Source organism: Rhinolophus sinicus, linkage group LG11 (assembly GCF_036562045.2).
Source record: "Rhinolophus sinicus isolate RSC01 linkage group LG11, ASM3656204v1, whole genome shotgun sequence".
NCBI lineage: Eukaryota > Metazoa > Chordata > Mammalia > Chiroptera > Rhinolophidae > Rhinolophus > Rhinolophus sinicus.
The window spans coordinates 79,658,462-79,678,764 of record NC_133760.1 but is presented as its reverse complement, the minus strand read 5'-3'; the positions used below and the strand labels follow the sequence as shown (position 1 = coordinate 79,678,764).

At 38.2% G+C, this 20,303-nt stretch overlaps 1 protein-coding gene across 1 annotated transcript; it reads right to left on the bottom strand.

Moving 5' to 3' along the window:
• Window positions 1-17,640: 17,640 nt before the first annotated feature.
• On the bottom strand, window positions 17,641-19,500 carry SMIM30 (small integral membrane protein 30). The gene is made up of 3 exons (XM_074315711.1): window positions 19,413-19,500; window positions 18,954-19,045; window positions 17,641-18,531 (listed from the first exon to the last, which is right to left on the bottom strand). Exon 3 carries the CDS (start codon window positions 18,484-18,486, stop codon window positions 18,307-18,309), a length of 180 nt encoding a protein of 59 aa, XP_074171812.1. The 5' UTR covers window positions 18,487-18,531; window positions 18,954-19,045; window positions 19,413-19,500; the 3' UTR covers window positions 17,641-18,306.
• Between the last annotated feature and the right edge of the window lie 803 nt (window positions 19,501-20,303).

Sequence of the window (20,303 nt, the reverse complement as noted above, 5' to 3'; positions counted from 1 at the left end):
TATTTTTACCCTAAATTCATTCAAACCCTTCAACTCAGAGCCAGAACTGATCTAAAGATGCATATAAGTAGAAACCTCAACTATGAATTTATTTAATACTACCTTAATAATTTTATTATTAGATTCCATAAAATTTGAATTTTAGAGTCAAGAGAGATTTTAAAAAGTGACCTAATAGTGGATGTGGAACTTTTTTTTCTTAAGGTAATGTTATAAGATTTTTTTTCAGATGAGATCATACTTGGAATTCACATATAAAACAGATAATGATGGAGCTGCTGTGAGGAAAGTGGGATTACGGGTTGGGGCCATAATCTGTTTGTCTTTTATTATTTGACTTGGTAACTGCCAAGGCAGCCCTGTAGAACCTAGGAGTCTAATTATCACAGTTGAAAAGCACTGGTTTAATCCATAGCTCATCCCCCTCCCCCAATTTTTCCTCCTTACCAGGCTGATGATAGCAAGAGAATTAAAATTCTAAAATATCTGAATTTATGAAAAAGAGTCCGGGGCAGCCCAGTGGCTCAGGTGGTTGGAGCACCATGCTCCTAACAACGAAGGCTGCCGGTTAGATTCCCACATGGGCCAGTGAGCTGTGCCCTCTGCAGCTAAGACTGTGAACAATGGCTCTCCCTGGAGCTGGGCTGCGGTGAACACCCGGAGCTTGGTGTGAGCAGCTGTGTGCTGCCATGGATGGCTGTGAGCTGCCGTGGGCTGCTGTGTGCTGACGTGTGCTCCTGTGAGCGGCCAGTGGCCGCGCTGGTCAGCAGTCAGAGTGAGTGGCCAGCAGCCATCGTGAGTGGCCAGCAGTCGGGAGAGCTGCCGCGCGCTACTGTGAGCGGCCAACCAACTACCCGTGACCGACTGCCTCAGCCAGGTGGAGTGCAAGGCTCATAACACCAGCATGGGCCAGGGAGCTGTGTCCTACACAACTAGACTGAGAAACAATGGCTTAAAAAAAACCAGGGGTGGGGGTTGGCAGGGTGGGGGCTGCAGCAGGGGGTGGGGGCAAAAATAATGGTCCAGGGATGAGTACTAAAATGATAGAACGGTTTATGAAAAGAACTGTTTAAGAGAAAGAATCAAGGTCCATAAGAATTATTGCCTGGGTATGGAGTAGAACAAGTTCAGGCTTGGCTGGCTAGTTGATTGATGGGGCCACACACACTCGTGCATACACACAGAGAGAAAGAGAAAAATCAGATAAGGCATTCCTTTTTGACAGGAAGATAAGTTGAGTTTTAGTGAATGAACAGGAGGTAACAGCCAGCCATTCACATGGTATCATTTATAAGTGCTAATTGGTCTGGAACTGGAACCTGGAGAGTCAGGGCCAGCCATATGGGAGTTGTCTGCTCATAACTGAAGCCCCGGGGCTACACTCAGAGAGAAGTAGTATGGAGACAGGAATTCTCTAAGACAGAGTGTGGAGAGAAGAGAATGCCAAGATTGGAGCGTTCAAGAGTGAATGTTTAAAGCATCAGAAGAGTAAGAGAAACCAGTTAAGAAGATAGTAAAGGAGTAGCAGAGAGGTAGGAGGAAAACAATCCAACCATTCTCAGCCCCTCCCCTGTAGCTCCCTTGACAAAACAACCAGCCTCTTTTCCTAAAGCCTTTGCAACCACCTCCTAATTAGACCAAGTAGTATGTATCTCTTTTCCCATTGTTTTTACAGCAAATATAAACATAAGTGGAATTAATTTTATCCAAACAATTCTTCACTGTAGTAAAAGATCTTTAAAATGACTATGGATTCTTTTAAATAGAGTAATTTCCATCTTTTCTCCCTTCCTGCCTTCTTTTATTTTCTGAGTCTTGTCATTTGAGTACACTGAGGTGTAGACTCCCTTATCAGGCACAAGGTGGGAGGGGAAATTCTTCTTTGTAATCTGAGTGCTGCAATTCACTTAAAAAAACACTATAGCAATAATTTTATGATGGCTTTTTATAGCAAATACAGACATATAAACAAATCAACAATAGCCATCTTAGTATAAAATCATGAAGTGCTCTTTCCTAGCTTTTATTTTATATTGTTATGATAATGCTACTAATTTGAATTTTATTTTGATTCTAGTTGGTTGTTGTCAAGCTACCAAAGTAGATTATAGTTTTTTTCTATAAAATATTTTTTCATTGAAGCCATTTGGCATTTTCTGTGGAAAGAATTCTTTTTTTCTTTTAATCAGTTTCAGGTGTACAAAACAATGTAACAGTTAGACATTTGTGCCCCTCACAAAGTGATAACCCCCTCCCCCAATCTACTATTCCTCTGACATCGCACACAGCTGTTACATTTCCACTGTCTCTATTCCTAATGCTGTACTCCGCTTCTTGTGAATATATATATATATATATATATATACACATATATATATATTTATATATATACACATATATATGTTTATATATGTATATATACATATATACATTTACATATATATATATATGTAAAATTATAGTTGACATTCATTATTGTTCAGCTTCAGCTTCAGGTGTACAGTGCAGTGATCAGGCATCTACACCATCCCTGAGGTGGTCTCCCTAATAAGACAAGTGTCCATTGGATACCCTACAAAATCTTTACAACATTATTGATTATATCCCCCAAACTGTCTTTCGTAACCCCGTGGCAATCTTGTGGTTACTGATTGTGCTTTCTAATCCCCTCTCCTTCCCCCTTATCCCCACCCACCTCCCATCTAGGAACCCTCACTTTTTCCTGTGTGTCTCTGAGACTGTTTCTGATTAGTTTGTTCATTTATTCTACTCTTTAGATTCCACATATAAGTGAGATCATATGGTATTTGTCTTTCTCTGTCTGACTTATTTCACTTAACAGAATGTTATCTAGGTCCATCCATATCATTGCAAATAGTAAGATTTATTCTTCTTCTTGGCCGAGTAATACTCCATTGTATAAGTATACCACAGTTTCTTGGTATATTTATGGGTATTTCTACCAATGGATATTTCGATTGTTTCCATGTCTTGGCTATTGTGAATAGTGCTGCAATAAACATAAGGGTGCATACATTTTTTTGAATTGGTGTTTTGGAATTCTCTGGATAGATACCTAGGAGTGGAATTGCTGGGTCATAAGGTAATTCCATTTCCAGTTTTTTGAGATACCTCCATACTGATTTCCATAGGGGCTGCACCAATCTGCAATCCCACCAACAGTGCACAAGGGCTCCCTTTTCTCCACATCCTTGCCAGCACTTGTTGTTTGTTGATTTATTGATGATAGCCATTTTGACTGGGGTGAGGTGATATCTCATTGTGGTTTTTATTTGCATTTCTCTAATGATTAGTGTGGTTGAGCATTTTTTCATATGTCTGTTTGCCATCTGTATATCCTCTTTAGAAAAATATCTCTTCATGTCCTCTGCCCGTTTTTTAATTGGGTTGTTTGTTTTATTGGTGTTGAGTTGAATGAGCTTTTTATAAATTTTAGATATTAACCCCTTATCAGATATATCATTGAGAAATATCTTCTTTTATTCAGTAGGATGCCTTTTTGTTTTATTGATGGTTTCCTTTGCTGTGAATAAACTTTTTAGTTTGACATAATCCCATATATTTATTTTTTCTCTTCCCTTGCCTGCGGGGATATATCAGTAAATATATTACTTAGGGTAATGTCTGCAAACATTTTCCTGTATTTTCTTCTAGGAGTTTTATGGTTTCAGATCTTACATTCAAGTCTTTAATCCGTTTTGAATTTATTCTTATATATGGTGTAAGGAGGTGGTCCAGCTTCATTTGTTTGCATGTGTCTGTCCAGGTTTCCAAGCACCATTTATTGAATAGACTGTCTTTACCCTAATGTAAATTCTTGCTTCCACTGTCATAGATTAAATGACTATATAGGCATGGATGTATTTCTGGATTCTCTATTCTGTTCCATGGATTAATGTATCTGTTTTTATGCCAGTACCATGCTGTTTTGATTACTATAGCCTTATAGTATAATTTAATGTCAGGTATCATGATACCTCCTTCTATGTTCTTATTTCTCAAGATTGCCAAGGCTATCTGGGGTCTTTTATGGTTCCATATAAATTTTAGGATTATATGTTCTATTTCTGTGAAAAATTTCCTTGGTAGTTTGATAGGAATTGCGTTGAATCTGTATATTGCCTTAGGCAGTATGGACATTTTAACTATATTGATTCTTCCGATCCATGAGCATGCTATGTGTTTCCATCTATTTGTATCTTCTTTAATTTCTCTCTTCAGTGTCTTATAATTTTCTGAGTACAGGTCTTTTACTTCTTTGGTTAAATTTATTCCTAGGTATTTTATAGTCTTTGAAGCAATTGTAAATGGGACTGTTTTCTTAATTTCTCCTTCTGATATTTTATTATTGGTATATACAAATGCAACTGATTTCTGAATATTAATTTTGTATCCTGCTACTTTACTAAATTCATTTATCAATTCTAATAGATTTTTGGTGGAGTTTTTGGGGTTCTCTATATAGAATCATTTCATCTGCAAATAAAGACAATTTTGCTTCTTTCCAATTTGGATGCCTTTTATTTCTTTTTCTTGTCTGATTGCTGTGGCTAGAACTTCCAGAACTATGTTGAATAGAAGTGAAGAAAGTGGGCAACCTTGCCTTGTTCCTGATCTTAAGGGAAATGGTTTTAGCTTTTCCCCATTGAGTATGATGTTAGCTGTGTGTTTATCATATATGGTCTTTATTACGTTGAGATATGGTCCCTCTATTCCCACTGTCTTAAGAGTTTTTATCATAAATGGCTGCTGGATTTTATCAAATGCTTTTTCTGCATCTATTGATATGATCATATGATTTTTGTTTTTCACTTTGTTAATGTGGAGTATCACATTAATTGATTGTGGATGTTGAACCAAACTTGCATACCAGGAATGAATGACTCCCAGTTGATCATGGTGTATGATCTTTTTAATGTATTGCTGAATTCTGTTTGCTAATATTTTGTTGAGGATTTTTGCATCTATGTTTATTAGGGATATTGGCCTGTAGTTTTCTTTTTTGGTAATGTCTGTCTGATTTTGGGATCAGGGTAATAGTGGCCTCATAAAAAGTGTTTGGGATCCTTCCCTCCTTCTGGATTTTTTGGAATAGTTTGAGGAGAATAGGTGATAATTCTTTTTTGAATGTTTTGTAAAATTCACCTGTGAAGCCATGTGGTCCAGGGCTTTTGTTTATTGGGAGTTTGTTGATTACTGATTCAATCTCCCTGGTGGTAATCAGTCTATTCAGGTTTTCTGTTTCTTCTTGAGTTAGCCTTTGAAGGTTGTATGCTTCTAGAAAATTATCCATTTCTTCCAGATTGTCTAATATGTTAGCATGTAGTTGTTCATAGTAATTTCTTAAAGTTTTTTGTATTTCTGTGGTATCTGTTGTCACTTCTCCTCTTTCATTTCTGATTTTATTAATTTGGGTCCTCTGTCTCTTTTTTTTTTTTCTTTTTGATGAGTCTCGCTAAGGGTTTGTCAATTTTTCTTTATCTTCTTGAAAAACCAACTCTTGGTTTCATTGATCTTTAGTGGTTTTTTTGTGTGTCTCTATTTCATTTATTTCCACTCTGATCTTTATTATCTTCTTCTTTGTACTCCCTTTGGGCTTATTTTGCTGTTTTTTTTTTTTTTTTTTTTCCAGATCCCTTAAGTGTAAGGATAAACTGCTGATTTGTGATTTTTCTTGTTTCTTTAGGTAGGCCTGCATTGCTATAAATTTCCCTCTTTGGACTGTTTTCACTGCATCCCATAGATTTTGGGTCATTGTGTTTTCATTTTCGTTTGTCTCGAGATATCTTTTGATTTTTTTCTTGGATCTCATTGTTGACCCATTCATTATCTAGTAACATGTTATTCAGCCTCCATGTATTTGTGTGTCTTCCAGTTTTTTTCTTGTAATTGATTTCTAATTTCATAGCATTGTGGTCAGAGAAAACACTTGATATGATTTCAACTTTCTTAAATTTATTGAGATGTGTTTTGCGGCCTAACATGGGCTATCTTGGAAAAGTGTGCTTGAGAAGAATGTGTATTCTGCAGCTTTGGGGTTAAATGCTCTAAAAATATCAATTAGATCCAACTGGTCCAATATGTCATTTAAGGCCACTGGTTCCATATTTATTTTCCATCTGGAGGACCTGTTGTGGAAATAATTCTTGAGTCAGCCTACACATATTTATTGAGTGGTTATTGTGTTATATGCTGTATCTTGGGTGTTCAAGGATAATACAAAACAAAAAAAAACAACACAAGTTTTCTGCTTTGAAGACTGTTGCTATTAAGTTGACACAATTAATTTAATGGACTATAAACCCTCAGTCATGTGTGGACCCTAAGAAAGAAGGTATCTACTAAGGATTCCTGGTGGTTAACTGGGCTCAAATTTAAAAACAGAGCCTAGCAGCCATTTCTACACAGAGGCCTCTCATGCAAACTGCACTTCAGAGAGAAGCTTGCATTGAACTGCCTGCCTGCACTGTGTTCCTGACAGCTGAGCCAACCCTTACAAAGGAGTTCCTGGAATTATATTTCAACCAATAGGACTGGAGTGGCTCCATTCTGAACAATCAGGATAGTGCCTTTTGGACCAATCAAACTGTGAGGAATTGGAGTCTTCATTTGCAGATGGACCAGGCCAGGGACTTCTGTCTATGTAAGTCAGCTCCCCTCGGTTCACAGAACACACTTTCTCTTTCTACCTAAGATGGAAGACCCAGTTTCTCTGGCTGGAGCTGAAATACCAAAGAGGAAACACTGAGGACATCTTGCAGGACCAGAGTGGGAGCGGAGCAGAGCAGGTGGAACAGAGCAGGGCAGAACATAACAGAGCTTTAGCAAGAGACGCCTTGCCCCAGGGCTATGTCATGCATGTGCTTTTCCACAGCTGTGCTGGTTTATAATTGAGCTGTAACACTATTGAGCTGTTCCACAGCCATGCTGTATCACAATTGAGCTGTTTGCATTGAATACATTTTCCTTCTTCACTGGACCCTAAATTGGGGATGCTGTTGGCATTGAATTCATGCCAATAACCATCAGTTGACACATGGTATAATAGTCTATGTATTTTGGGGGCAGTGACCACCCCAGATACCTCCCTACTTTCTGGAAACCTTATCTTTCATCCTTCTTCCTAGTCCCAGTCTCAGGAATCTAATTCAAATTTGGAGTTCCATTTGGGGGTTCTTGTTTTCAGTTTAAAGTGCAGACCCCAAGTCATATTAACATTCAATATAGGAAGCCAGAAGACCCAGAAGAGGCACCATTAACAGGGGAATTGTAGGTATTACAAAAATACTGAACATTTTGGTTTTGGGTGTTTCCTGCTGGCTTTCGTTAAGTCATGTCATCTGTCAAGGAACCACTTCTGCCGTTTTTCAAGGCTGGCCCCACTTCTGGGTAACCTGTGTGCCAAGATTTTCCTTCACCTCACACATCCTCCATCAAAGAGGACTTCTTGTTTGAAGTGCCTGTTAGTGGAATAAGTTTGTTGGGTAGACCATTTCCACTCATTTATGTTTTCCTTTTACAGACTAAGAAAATGAGGCCCACATTAACTTTTAGTGATACGCCAGTGCCCTGTGGCCTGTTTGCAGTGTAGCCAGAACTAGAATCCTTATTTCTTTGACTCCTCATTTAGGGCTCTTTTCATTATATCACACAACCTTTCTTAGCCATAAACTCTGTCACTTAACAACATCACTGAGGAAAGAAACATGTCACTGTATGGTTTGGTACTTTTTATTGTAATAATGACCAAGTTAATCTTTTTTGATAGCTATCATTACTATTGACCACTAACAATAATAAATGTAGGGATCATTGGACAAGTAATGCTTAATTTCAAGTATGAAAACAATAAGAATAATCTTGAAAATGAATACCCAAAAACATGATTTTTTTTTCATTTCATATGCTCCCATTTATAAACTTCTTAATATGACAGTAGCTATGGGCCTTTTCTCTAATAAGAGATTTGTTATCTTCACTCCCTGGATAGAAACCTTTATTTCTACACCTAGAGTCAGTCTTTTATAAACCCAGACCTCTAGCATTTCTGGTACAAAACTGTATAGAAAGCTCAATTATCCTCCATTTTGGAAAACATGGCCTTTTTGTTCATCAGGAAAACAAGCACTTTATATATTTGTGCAAATATTTGTGCCTGTTGAATTATAATCTAAAAACTAATGTTTAAAAGTCAATTTCTAGGCTGGAACCACAGGTTCAAAGGATATGATGATTGATTTGGCACTTGGTAAAAATTACCTGTTTTGCTTATACACTATAGTGTTATTGATAACAGTGACACCTTGGAAACTACTGACATGTAATATTTTTTAAAAAGAAATGGATTTTGAAAAAGTGATGGCACCACAATGAGATATCACCTCACCCCAGTCAGAATGGCTATCATCAACAAGACAAATAGTAACATGTGTTGGAGAGGCTGTGGAGAAAAAGGAACCCTCATACACTGTTGGTGGGACTGCAGACTGGTGCAGCCGCTATGGAAGGCAATGTGGAGGTTCCTCAAAAAACTACAAATAGAATTACCATATGACCCAGCAATCCCTCTCTTGGGTATCTACCCAAAAAATCTGAAAACATTTATACATAAAGACACGTGTGCTCCAATGTTCATTGCAGCTTTGTTTACGATGGCCAAGACATGGAAACAACCAAAATGTCCTTCCATAGATGAATGGATAAAGAAGTTGTGGTATATATACACAATGGAATACTATTCGGCGGTAAGAAAAGATGAAATAGGACCATTTGTGACAACATGGGTGGATCTTGAGGGTGTAATGCTGAGCGAAATAAGTCAGACAGAAAAAGCAGAGAACCATATGATTTCACTGATATGTGGTATATAAACCAAAAGCAACAAAAGAACAAGACAAACAAATGAGAAACAAAAACTCATAGACACAGACAATAGTTTAGTGGTTACCAGACGGTAAGGGGGGTAGGGGGTGGAGATGAGGGTAAGGGAGATCAAATATATGGTGATGGAAGGAGAACTGACTCTGGGAGGTGAACACAAAATGGGATTTATAGATGATGTAATACAGAATTGTACACCTGAAATCTATGTAATTTTACTAGCAATTGTCACCCCAATAAATTAAAATAAAAAGAAAAAGTGATGGCAAGTGTATGGGATGAAATATTATTTGGTTGTTAAAATATCCATAAAATACTTAACTGTTAAGTAAAAACCTGGAAAACAAAATGGTGTATGCTCTACTGAAATTTTGTCAAATTTATGCATGTGGAAGATAGCATGCAAAAGTGAAAAGTTTTATTGAGAGCAGGTAAGGTCTGGGTCACTTTGCTATGATACCATATAATCATTTTAATGCTGTTTCATAATTTTTTTCCGTTAATACATTACATAGTATAATCACCAGTTAATTTGGTTGTTAAGTTGCAGGAAAAAAAATTTGTTAATTTGAAGTCACTTGTCATTCATTTTATCAAACAGCATAACTTTACTTCTCCAAGTAAGTTAACCTTTAAGCCTTTGTGTCTTTTACTGTAAAATATGAGCACACAAACCTCTCATGCAACTCCAGAATTAGCTAACCAAATGGTTGTTCTTTATATTTCTGATCACCTACTTTATTCACACTCAGGGATCAGTTCTGATTTACTTCTGGTTTGTTCTGAAAACCAAATGCTCAATGGTGAAGTCTTTTCTTCACTGGGAATATTTGAGGGAGCATGTCAGGACAAATATGAATACCAAATATGCTTTGAATAATGGCAGCATCAATGAAATTAAGTACACATTTTTCTAATAGAACTATTTTATAGAAGTCCAAATATTTGGATGAACAAGATAATATTTTTTAAAAATGACTTTTATTGTTTCTTTATATCTTTAGTCATACCTGAGCACCGAACTAATTTACTCTTCGGAAGTGGGAAGTTACAGGGCCTGAGCCCAAGGCCCAACACCGCAGCAGGGTAGAATCAGGGCATGGCTACCTGACAGTCCATTTGCCACGACTAGGGTGAGCAGCGCAGTCCTATTTAGGGAGCTTTATTTGAGAGTCATCTTTGGAAATGTAGAAGGACTGTGGGCTCCACTTTTCTTCTGTTTTGAAATGTTTGTCTGATAAAACCTTCAGACCTGAATGAAATGTGGGCTTTGACATCCCCCGTGATAGCATCATCGAAGAACTATATATAATGTGTTGACGAGTAGTGATTACTTCATAATGACTGTTTTTCAATGGATGACATTTGGAGTAAATATGAATTGTTAATTGCTTTCAGAAAGACAGAATTCACACATTTGTAGGTAAAAAGAAAACTCCCAACCTGCAGTGTTATTAAATAGTAATAATGTTAGCTTCAATATTATACCTCTATCAGAATAATTTATTCAATGCTACTATATCAATTTGTTTTTCTGGATTTTTTTAAGGAACTAAATTCAATACACAGATAAACAAGTATTGTTGAAACCGTAACAGCTGTAACAGGTATATTACTACTTGCAGTAATAAAAAGACAGGATCTTAATTTCAAGTAATTTAAGATATAGGTGACAGGGGCAAGGGTGGATTGGAAGGCCAGGAGTAGTGGGGCTGGTGGTATAAAAAGGATAATGAGTATCTAGATAACAGTAAGTGCCCAAATAACCATAAAGCAGGGCTACATGAAATATAATAATATAAGTATAGATAATGCACTGTGGCCCCTGGAGGATGGGTATCATTAACTCCTTTTGGGAGAGGCTTCCTGTTGATGACATTTATGAAGTGAAGGACAGGTGAGCATGGAGACATGAAAGACATTTCATTTTAGAGTTTCCATTGCAGGCAGTGTGGAATTTCTGGAGTATAGGATGCAAGAGAATGAGAAGGAGGCAAAGGAGAAGCTCGTCCTCCTTCTTGTCAAAATGGTGGATCATTTCTACACTAAAGAAAGCATTAAATATGTACACCCAATGCAAGCTTTCATAAACAGTGTATATGATCATTTGTCAACTAACTAGACGACATTTAAAACTTATTAAAATGATGTTTAATAATTATAATTTATATATCCAAGAAAATAATTAAATCTTGTAATAAATCTCAGACCTGTTCTGTGCAAAATCTGGAAAGTTGGTAGAGTTGTGCTGAGGATGGTAAGGGCACATACAGCCTCATTGAGACGATGCCGTGACCCGCTGTGCATCCTAGGCTTGGGCATCCCATTGCTGCATTAACTTTGTATCTCATATTCTTCTACAAATAAGACTGAGTGAGCAATAATTTCTAGATACCAGGCATTGTGCTAGAAGCTGGGAGTACAACAGTGAATCAATGATTCAGTTCCTGTCCCCAGAGCTCAGATAGTGAGATGGGGTTAAGTTTGGTTGAGATAAAGATAAGTAAAGAGAGGTTCAAGTACAGAGTAGTATGTGCCTGATAGGAGACGTAAAGAATGCTGTGTGAGCACACAACAGGCTATGCTCAGACTGGAGGGCAGGGAAGCATCCTGAAGGAGTGCTGGGGAAGTCTAAGACCGGTACGATATGGAAATGAACCAGGGAAACTGACAGGCAGGGGAGGGCGCAGGCAGACCCAGAGAGCAGGGTAAGTGGGGACAATCAGACAGAGGCAAGGAACACATATGGTGCTTTCAAGGAAGTGAGATGCTGAGAGAGCTGAAAGCTAGAGTGCAAGATAGGTTGAGGGACGTAGATGAGACTGAGAAAATAAGGGCAGATTAAACCATGCTGAAGCTTGTAAAAGAATTCATAAAAATATGAAATCTGTTAAAGAGTTTTGAGCTGGAATGTAACAGGATCAGATTTGTGTTTTAAGAAGTTCACCAGGGTTGTTGTGTTTAGAAAAGATGGCAGAGGATTAAGATGGAAGAGCAGAAGACCAGCTAGGGGTTGCTGTGGATCTCATCCACAGCATGAGAGTAGTCTGAATTTGGGTGGGAGCCATGAGGATGGAGAAAAGTGGGTTCTTGGCAAAAATTGGAGGTGACTTTCATGGAACTTACAGATGGACTGGATGTGGCGTGTGAGGGAGAGGAAGGTGCCATGCATCCTCTCAAGTGTATTTTCAGCACCAGGAAGATGGTGTCTATTAGCTGAATCTCACAGGTAGGGACAGGAAAAGCTCACACACGACACTGCAAGGTGCCTTCTTCCTGGACACTGCCAGGCTGACATCAGTGAGTGAGTGAGCCGTTTGCTGGGAGTGGGAGTGGCAAAGCTACAGTTTGTTTTTATTCTTCCTTCTTGAGACAATCCCTAATCATATTCATTCAGTACAGAAAACGAGCTGTCCCCACTTCAGTGAATTGAAATACCAAAATGTACCAAATGACTAGACTAGTTTTCACAGAGGAGTTCAAAGAGGAAATCAGCTGCTCATGCTGCTGAATGAAAATGGCTAATCACAATATTTTTAACACGTTAGACCTTATTATTTTTGAAATTAGGAAAACTCTTTTTATGGAGTTACACAATTCTTTGCTAGGAAGCCTTTTAGAGATTATTGGCAAATAATTTGGCAGATGAAACTTGTGGAGGTTAAATTATTGCCTCAAAGTCAGTCACCTGTTAGCTGATTACTTTTTTTCTTTCTAAATTGCACTGATAATGTCTTGAAAAGTGTTGATTAAACAAGTGAAAGTGAGCAAATGTCACTACAGGACCCATAGAATAGTTTTATGTTGGTGTCGGAAAGCCCTGCTTATTTTTGTGGCAAAATGAACGGGTTGTTCTGACAAATCATGTAAAATAGAATATGGTATAGTTTCTGTTCTTGGTGATCATGCCTGCTTAAAATCCTCTTAAGTGATTTGTGCACATTTATCCAGAGCATAATTATTGTGATATTGAGAAATATGGTATTTATAATCTCAATGTTTAACCAAGTGCTATGTAATTAGTCCTTTAAAAATAATTCTCTGTATATAAAATTCATAATTTCATTTCATATTATCAAGTGCCAAATAATATTTTCAAAATTTTAATCATCCATATATAATGGATGCAGTGGAAATACGTATGAAGGGTATTGCAGTTCTGATATTACGACCAATGAGACATTAAACCACATTTTAATGAGGTGGCCAGTTAGCTCAGTTGGTTAGAGCGTGGTGCTGATAATACCAAGGTTGCCGGTTCGATCCCCACATGGGCCACTGTGAGCTGTACCCTCCTTAAAAAAACAACAACACACACACATTTTAGTATTTTGCAGCAATCATCTTTTTCTGGTCTTCTGTCTGGCATTTAGATGTTTGATGTATATTATTTTATCACAGAAATGATTTAGAAAACTGAAGTTACTGAAAATTAGAAAAAAAAATGTTATCCTGCACACAATTGTTGATTTGGCCCTGTTCTCACCTAAGAATAAAAATTCTGTCTGGGATTACTAAGTCAAAATAGGGGCTTCATCTTCACTCCTCAAGATAGAGAATACACATTAAACAAATTTTATGTTGCTTATATCTTCATGACTTCTAATGAAAAGAGATTTATGGGCGTATTTTTCCTGGTGGAAAACGGACCGCATCTGCTATTTTCCTGAATTGGCAGAACCAAATTCCTTGCATCTTCTTCAATGACCTGAGCAGTTGCTACTAAGTTTTTGTTATGTCACTTAGGAAAGACCCATGGTCGAATATGTTTGTAATCACTAAAACAGAATCAATTACTTTCTTTCTTTTTTCCCTTACTTTTTCTTTTCCTCAAGACACTCAGCTACAAAGTAAAACTTGGGGAAACTTTAGGGAAGCCAAATTTCATTTCTTCAAAGATGTCTTTGGGTTGCATCAATTTGTAAGCCTATGGTGGTGGTGGGGACTATGATAAAGAAAACAAAGACTCAGGGAAAATATCAAAATTAAAATATAATGAACTATTAAATATGGGATTTGTTTGTGTAACTTTCTAATGATGCCCTCCTTATATATAAATACAAAATTAATGCTAGTGAGTTTTTTCCCCTCTAAGAAATATCTACAAATAATAATAATATCCAGCATGCCAAGCTTTCACATTCATTATTTCATGTATTCCTCATCCATCTATGAGGCAGGTACGATGATACCCCATTTAGCAAATAGGGAGACAGAAATTTAAAAGAAGTTAAGCGATTGCCTAAGATCACATTTGAAGTTTAGGATTGTGGGATTCCAGAGCTTTGGCCTTTAACCCCTCCTGTGATACCATCAAAGAGACTGACATGAGAATCTCTGGGAAGGAGATGGTTCCCAGGCAGGGAATTCTCCTCCCTTCATTATATGCAGCAGGTGATGCAGCTCCATCACCTTTCCCACAGCCAAGGTTGGAAATGGCGTATGACAATCTTCTGCAGAACTCAGAAGGCCTAAGAGGGTGAAGGTGCATGTGATGTGTAGCTTCTGTATTTCCTGGGCCTGGCTGATTTCTCCGGTTAGTACATTTGGTATTATATCAGTTTTTCAAAAAACTGCCACTTGCACTCTCAAGGCTGAAACAAAACATGGATGTAGCTCATTTTTTCAAATTTCATCTGCACTCCTGCACTCTTGATTGTTAGTCATCCTCCCTAGTTGAGCTTATTGCATACAGACAGGAATGAACAACACATTGGAGGGGTGAGGAGGGGAGGCCAGAGGTGTTTGATCACAGGACAAAGGGTCTGAATGAAATACCTTGAATGGATCCTTCACCTGGTGTTTGCTCTCTCCAGAATATTCACTTTTTAAATATGCACTGAGGAGACTTCTGCTTCCAAGAAGATGGAGCAGACATCCTTTTTTCTATTTCTCCCACTGAATACAGTTAAACATTCTGACATCATGTATCAAACAAACCTCAGAAGATTCTGAAAGGTGACAGAAGATTCTGCCGAGTGTCTGAGACCTCAGGACCTCAGGACCAGGTGAATTATCTGTGTGTTCTTTTTGCCTCGTAAATCTCTTCCTCGGTACCGGAGAAGCTGGCAACCCAGAAATGTCAGTGGGCCAGCGGAGAGCAGGTGGGGAGCCTGGACCTCCACTCCTACCCAGCAGCCAAAGGCACCCCACCCTCAGGGTCGATGTAGGGCCCTGGACGGCTGCAAGGAGGTGCCCCCTGGCCATCTGCCTCTCTCTGGCAGTAATGAGGCAGTGTCCTCCTTTCCCTGGGGAGTGGTATCAGAGGAAGACTGCTAAACTAGAAAATTTAAATAAGGCCCAAACTCTTTTTAATACTCAAAATGTCCAGGTATCAATGGAAAATCACTCATCAAACCAAGGCAGATGTCAATGAATGAGGAAAAACAATCAACAGATGTCAAAACTGACATGACACAGGTGTTAGAATTTTCTGACCAGGATTTTGAAGCAGCCATTATAAAAATGCTTCAGTGAACAATTACAAACATGCTTGAAACAAATGAAAACGCAGAAATTTGCAGCAAAGAAATAACTTACAAAGAAAAGCCAAATGGAAAATTTAGAACTGAAAATACAGAATTAGTGAACTTAAGGACACTACAAATTATCCAATCTGAACAAGAGAATAAAAAATCTTAAAAAAAAAAAAGCCTCAGGGTCAAATGGGGCCGTAACAAAAAAATGTTAACAACTGGGTCACTGGAGTCCCAGAAGGAAAGGAGAAAGTGAATGGGCCTGAGAGTATTTGAAAAACCAACGGCTGAAAATCACATAAATTTGGGAAAGGTCATAAACCTACAGGTTCAAGAAGCTGAGCGAACCCCAAACAGGATAAACCCAAAGATATTCATGCCAAGACATATCACAGTCAATCTGAAAACTAAGGACAGTGAAAATAAGTCGTGAAAGCAGGCCAGAGAATTGATGTAGGAAATGCACTGATTTTTGGCATTAGAAAAATAGGCTGGTTACCAGCACTTCTTGATTTCAACTATTAGTGTTCTGCCTTTTCAATTGTACTCAACTGAGCGAACAAGTACAGAGCATGTACTAGACATCTACAAATTATGCTGAGCACCTGGGGGGGGGGGTAGGACATTTGCCAGTATATACTGTTCCAACAGCAGGTGTTATCCCTTAGAGCCAATCAAAGAATTCCAAAATTGGAAAAACTTCAGAAAAGGAAATACAAGAGCAGAAATTTATAATTTGGGATACCTGGATGGCCTTCAGCTCTGTGAACTCCCTGAAATTAACCTAAAAATGCCAGCACATAGTATGTGCATTTTTCTTGGGAAACGACCATACTTTTCATCGGGTTCTCAAAGGACCTGGTGGCCCCAAAAAGGTGAAGAGCCACTGTAAGTTTCTTTTTCAGGTAAACCCATGTAATCTAACCTAGATAGATGAGAAAAGAGGCTAAAAATAGAGAAGGCATTCCCCATCACATCCATCAAAATTCCTGAATGCCCCCTCCTGATACGTCTCTACTGTTAAGGGTAAAATAAGAAAACAGCAGTTTTCTTATTACTTCTAGGCACTTTTGGAAATACATGTTCATTAATGTTGGCCTGTAGTCTTATTTTGAACATTTAACAATAGTACTTAGAGGTGACTAAATGACTAAAGCACTGTAGTTTAAAATGTACTTCAGGTTTGAATTCTCCCAAAGCCAATGGAAAAGTTCTGACATCCACGCAGCAGCCACCTCCCTACCTACATCAGTACCAACGGGCAAGTTCATGAGACAGGACAAGCTATCCCACAATCTGCATTCCTTTTTCCATCTTTCAAAAAAAACAAGGCATGTAAAATTAAGTTCTATTAATTATACAATGTGTAACTGCCAATTTAATGAACAAAAAATGTTAGTGCTTTCTCTGGTGAGAAAACCAAACAGCTATGACAAAGATCCACTCAGTTTTATGTCTTTATAGTGTGGTTGTCCCCCACTCCTCGTACCCTCCCCAAATCCTTCCTGTCATCCAGGTCAGCTCCCAGCTGCAGAAATGCTCTGTAAACAGGATCCTAGGTTGACTGCTTGTTTTCTGACCAAAATAAGGCTCCCAATGTCACCCGGAGAGCTGGAGATTAGAAAAATGCATTATTTTAGGAAAAAATTTGACTACCTAATTCCAGTAAGACCCTAAACTAGTTTGATTTACTCAGATTATTCTATACTAGCTGTATCTACAGAATCAAAAGAATCATTTGGGGCCCTTATTAAAAAGAGAACTCCAGGCCCCAACGTGTAATGACTACAACACAACTGGGAGTTTTATTAAGTGCTTTTGGTGATTCTTGCGCGCAAACAAGTTAGAACAGTCTTTTTAAAACTTCAATATGCATAGAAATTATCCTGGGCTCTAAAACAAATGCAGATTCTGATCCAATTGGTCTGGATGGGGCCTGAGTCTGCATTTCTGACAAGTCCCTAGGTGATATTACTGGTGTGAGGCCACTTTAAGTAGAAAAGGTCAAAGAGGGTATGTTTCACTGGGCTGGTGTGTAAATCAGTAGAGGCCATTACATTTTCCTTCTATATCTATGAATTCTCTACCAAGGACCTCTCCTACCTCAATGTGGCCCATTTCTCATTTTTCACTGACTGTGTCTCTACAAGCTAGTGTAATCAGTTAAGGAAAGGCATCCTGCCCGTCTGACTTAGCTTATATAAAAGTCCACATAAAGATAAAAACAGCCTAAAATAAGCAAATAAAAAAACCACACATAAAATTACAACATATGGGTTAATATTTAATATAGTATTTCTTACCATGGAGTTGTTAGTTAATATAAAGGATTTTTTTTTTAACATTAAATATAAAGCATTATTTTTACATTAATTTTCTCCATTTCAATGTTAGATACACTGAATACATTTAGCTAACCATTTCTCCCCCAAAGAAATAAAAGTTTTAAGTTTTGACTGTATTTGGTATCTAAGTACAATATTAACTTGGGAGATAACAATACAAAAATCTAATAAAAATATGGAGAAAAAGACTCCTCACCAATGCAGGAGGCAGTGATTACAACTAAACAGTGGCAAGTTCCTAGGATTCTGGGCAAGAGTTTCCTTCTTCCAATTTAATTTGCTTTGAGAATTCTGAGACCATGAAATATCACTTAGGCAAATTTCAGCCATCTTTCTTCTTTGACCCTCTTTCTAACTAGCAAATACAAATTATAGACTGCAGTTTTCAGTGCATTTGTTGTGAAGAAAGCATTTGTATTCCATTTAACATATATCAACTTATTCCCCACTTACAGGAAAACAACTAAGAATGTAAAATGACCTTATTTACTGTGTTTTGGGAACTTTCAGACAGCAAAACTGTTTTAAACCTAAATAACACAAATGTTTTCAGGGCAAGGTTTGAGTCAAGAGACACTTCAAAGTCACATCCGTCCATTTCTCTTTCGGGCATACACCCCCAAACAGGCACAAATGCCTGTAATGCTGAGAACCACACCTAAGAAGAGAGCGATCGCATCTCCGGCTTCTACTGCTTCAACAACAGGCAGCACCAAAAGCAGTGGAATGAGTACTAAGAACAGTTGTGTTGAAACTGAGGTCATGATGTTGGGACCTTGAGATGGCTGGATCTTGAGTGCTGAAGGTTTCTAGAAATTAAACATGGAAACAAAAAGGAATCATTAAAATCCCTACCTTTTCAGATGACAATATGAATAAATGACAAATAGTATACACAACATTCTCAATTTAAATTTCAGACACATCTCCTCATTTTACCATGGAAAAAACAGTGAAGTAAAAGGCACTTGAAAATGGTCATTTGGGGCTAATCTCCCCTTCTCATTGCCACCTGACTCCACAGATTTTTCCACACTCCGTAATCCAACACCGTGTGAATCAACCAAACAGAACAGCAGAACATAATTAAGAACAAAAGGACACTCACTAGGAAATTTACGATATCCTAGTGAACAAAAAGTACATTTTCTTAGAGTCTCTCCCATCCAGGAAAGGCAGACAAATCTGGTAAAATAATTCTGTGAAGTTGTGGGGAATTAGTAAGACTTACCAAAGAAACGATATGTATAATTCTATCTGACGTGAAATACTCCCTTCTTGGAGCTCCTAATGCTGAGGCTAAGAGGTTCCACGTGACAGCGCCTATTATCAGAAGAGGGTTGGGGGGCGTTAAAAATCATTCATCATCATTATCATCGTCACCATTATTATTTTAAGGAGGCAGCCGGAGTCAGTGCAGAGCAGGGACGTGGTCCAGAAGGGAGAGGAATGGGTAATACCTAGAGAAAACAGTTTGTTCAAGGAGGGGAACTAGATTTCAAGTTGGTCAGTTCGCCCACACAGGAAAAACTAAAAATAAATCGAAACGAGAGACAAGTTCGTTCCAGGACTTAATATTAAGATTTTAAAAAGAATTCCTGCATTGGCCCGGAAGGGTGCAAATCTGACCCCCGTTTTACAAATAAACTGGGACAATCTAAGTATCCTTTGGAGAGAGTTTTTACATTACCTTCCAGGACGCAGCCATTACAGGAATGGCGAGAAGGGTGGAGTCTCTGAACTACATTTCCCACAATCCCCTGGCCGTCGACTCCCAGATGCACGAGCGCGCTGCCGGATGAAGGTCACGCTCTACCGGACACGAAGAGGGGCGAGGCCCAACGTTTCAGTTGTAAAGTGGTTTTGTGTACTTGTGCAAAAGGTCACTTAAAAGTGCGGTCAAGGACTGACAGCGGCTGTTTTTTACCCTGTCCAAACTTTTAAGACACATGGGTAGTTATGTCTTTTTCTTCGGTTGAAGTGAAGACACAACAGCCCGAACGGATTGCTGGGTCGGAGTATCTGTTTCAGATGCTTTTAAACTAGGGGCTTCCAACCAACATTTTTGAAGCTGGGAATCCCCTGCCACTATTTTCCAAGTGGGCCTCGTGAACTTTGTTAATTCTTTTTAACCCGTGGGGGGAAAACACGTTTAATAAGGCATCTTGGAAAACATTAAAGCCATTTGTATGAGAAAAAAAGTTTAGGAAAATAATTTAAGCACTATAAGATTTATACCGTGTTTCCCCGAAAATTAAGACCTAGCCGGACCATCAGCTGTAATGCGTCTTTTGGAGCGAAAATTAATATAATGGGTCATATCAATTTATTTGAAACCCTCAGATTGTAAGTTATGTATGATGTGTGCTAGGGATGAAGTCACCTGCCCTATCTAAAAGTCTCACAGTCAAATACATTCAGATACAGCAGGTACGTTCAGTTCTATGCCCATGCATAGCATGTAATCCTGTGCTATTGGTTATCTTTTTTTTTTACACATTACAAATCTCTCTAGATTGACAGCAAAACTTATTACTATGTCAACACACACCCAGCAGGTGCTCAGTAACGTTACTAATAA

Excerpts from the sequence above, each read along its gene's own strand:
- SMIM30 (XM_074315711.1), bottom strand. The coding sequence starts at position 18,486 with ATGACCTCAGTTTCAACACAACTGTTCTTAGTACTCATTCCACTGCTT.